The sequence below is a fragment of the Nothoprocta perdicaria genome, unplaced genomic scaffold, assembly GCF_003342845.1.
Source record: "Nothoprocta perdicaria isolate Ctin4 unplaced genomic scaffold, notPer1 scaffold_699, whole genome shotgun sequence".
In the NCBI taxonomy this organism is placed as follows: domain Eukaryota; kingdom Metazoa; phylum Chordata; class Aves; order Tinamiformes; family Tinamidae; genus Nothoprocta; species Nothoprocta perdicaria.
In genome coordinates, this window is record NW_020455975.1 from 9,622 (window position 1) to 11,405 (window position 1,784).

Genomic DNA, 1,784 nt, shown 5'->3' on the forward strand with positions numbered 1-1,784 from the left:
GGGGTCTGGGCCCCCCCGGACGCCGGGGCCCCCCCGGACACCGGGGCCCCCTGAGCCTCCCAGTGCCCCATAGGGGTCCCCATGGCGGAGAGCGGCGCGGCCCCCCATTCGTTATCCGGGTTCCCGGACGCCAGGGCCCCCATTGATGATCTGGGTCTCTCCCGGACGCCGGGGCCCCGTTCATTATCTCGGTCCCGGCCGCCGGGGCCCCTCGGACGCCAGGGCCCCCCATTCATTATCCGGGTTCCCGGACGCCGGGGCCCTCCCGGACACTGGGGCCCCCCATTCATTATCCGGGTTCCCGGACGCCGGGGCCCCCCGTTCATTATCTCAGTTCCGGACGCCGGGGCCCCCCGTTCATTATCCGGGTTCCTGGCCGCCGGGGCCCTCCCGGACGCCGGGGCCCCGTTCATTATCTCGGTCCCGGACGCCTGGGCCCCCGGGCGCCGCGGCCCCGGTGCTGACGCCCCCGTGCCGTGCCCGCAGGCGGCAGCATGGCGGAGAACGACGTGGACAACGAGCTGCTGGACTACGAGGACGACGAGGTGGAGGCGGCGGGCGGCGGCGACGGCGGCGACGGCGGCGGCGGCGCCAAGAAGGACGTCAAGGGCTCCTACGTGTCCATCCACAGCTCCGGCTTCCGCGACTTCCTGCTCAAGCCCGAGCTGCTGCGCGCCATCGTCGACTGCGGCTTCGAGCACCCCTCCGAGGGTACGGGGGTCCCCAGTGTCCCCCAGTGTCCCCCAGTGTCCCCTGGTGTCCCCTCGTGTCCCTGGTGTCCCGTCATGTTCCATGTGGTGGCCCTCATGTTCTCCATGGTGTCCATCGTGTTGGCGCCATCGTCGACTGCGGCTTCGAGCTCCCCTCTGAGGGTACGGGGGTCCCCAATGTCCCCCAATGTCCCCTGATGTCCCCCAGTGTCCCCCAATGTCCCTGGTGTCCCCTCGTGTCCCTGGTGTCCCGTCATGTCCCCTTGTGGTGGCCCCTCATGTTCTCCATGGTGTCCATCGTGTTGGCGCCATCGTCGACTGCGGCTTCGAGCACCCCTCCGAGGGTACGGGGGTCCCCAGTGTCCCCCAATGTCCCTAAATGTCCCATAATGTCCCCCAATGTCCCCTCGTGTCCCTGGTGTCCCGTCATGTCCCCTTGTGTTGTCTTTGGTGGCCCTCGTGTTCTCCATGGTGTCCATCATGTTGGCGCCATCGTCGACTGCGGCTTCGAGCTTCCCTCCGAGGGTACGGGGGTCCCCAGTGTCCCCCAATGTCCCCCAATGTCCCTCAATGTCCCCCAGTGTCCCCTGGTGTCCCCTGTGTCCCTGGTGTCCCGTCGTGTCCCCTTGTGGTGGCCCTCGTGTTCTCCATGGTGTCCATCATGTTGGCGCCATCGTCGACTGCGGCTTCGAGCTCCCCTCTGAGGGTACCTCAGTGTCCCCCAATGTCCCCCAGTGTCCCCATTGGACAAGGGGGTCTCCAGGTGGACCAGTGGGGACACGAGGGTCCCCAAGGGAACCTATAGGTTCCTATAGGGTCCCATGGGGGACAGGGATGTCCCCAAGGCCCCATAGGGACCCATAGGGACACAAGGGTCTCCAGGTGGGTCTGTGGGGACAGCAGGTTCCTCAAGGAGCCATGGGGACCCTTGGGGACAGGAGGGTCTCCAGGTGGGTCTGTAGGAACCCATAGGGTCCCCAAGAGGCCATAGGGACCCATAGGGACAAGAGGGTCTCCAGGTTGGTCCATAGGGACGTTGAGGTCCCCAAGGCCCCATAGGGACCCATAGGGACA

The 1,784-nt window shown here is 67.0% G+C and overlaps 2 protein-coding genes across 2 annotated transcripts in view; both read left to right on the forward strand.

Annotated features, from left to right (window-relative positions):
- NEU1 (neuraminidase 1) overlaps positions 1-146 on the forward strand; it is a 9,270-nt gene extending 9,124 nt beyond the window's left edge. Inside the window, exon 6 of the mRNA XM_026050478.1 lies at positions 64-146. Within this exon, the coding sequence (XP_025906263.1) occupies positions 64-146 (83 nt within the window). The remainder of the gene's footprint in view (positions 1-63) is intronic.
- Positions 147-492: 346 nt separating this feature from the next.
- Positions 493-1,784, forward strand: part of DDX39B (DExD-box helicase 39B) — a gene marked incomplete at its 3' end in the record, with an annotated part of 13,030 nt that continues 11,738 nt past the window's right edge. Inside the window, exons 1-3 of the mRNA XM_026050479.1 lie at positions 493-872; positions 919-1,054; positions 1,292-1,481. Of these exons, the coding sequence (XP_025906264.1) occupies positions 495-872; positions 919-1,054; positions 1,292-1,481 (704 nt within the window). The remainder of the gene's footprint in view (positions 873-918; positions 1,055-1,291; positions 1,482-1,784) is intronic.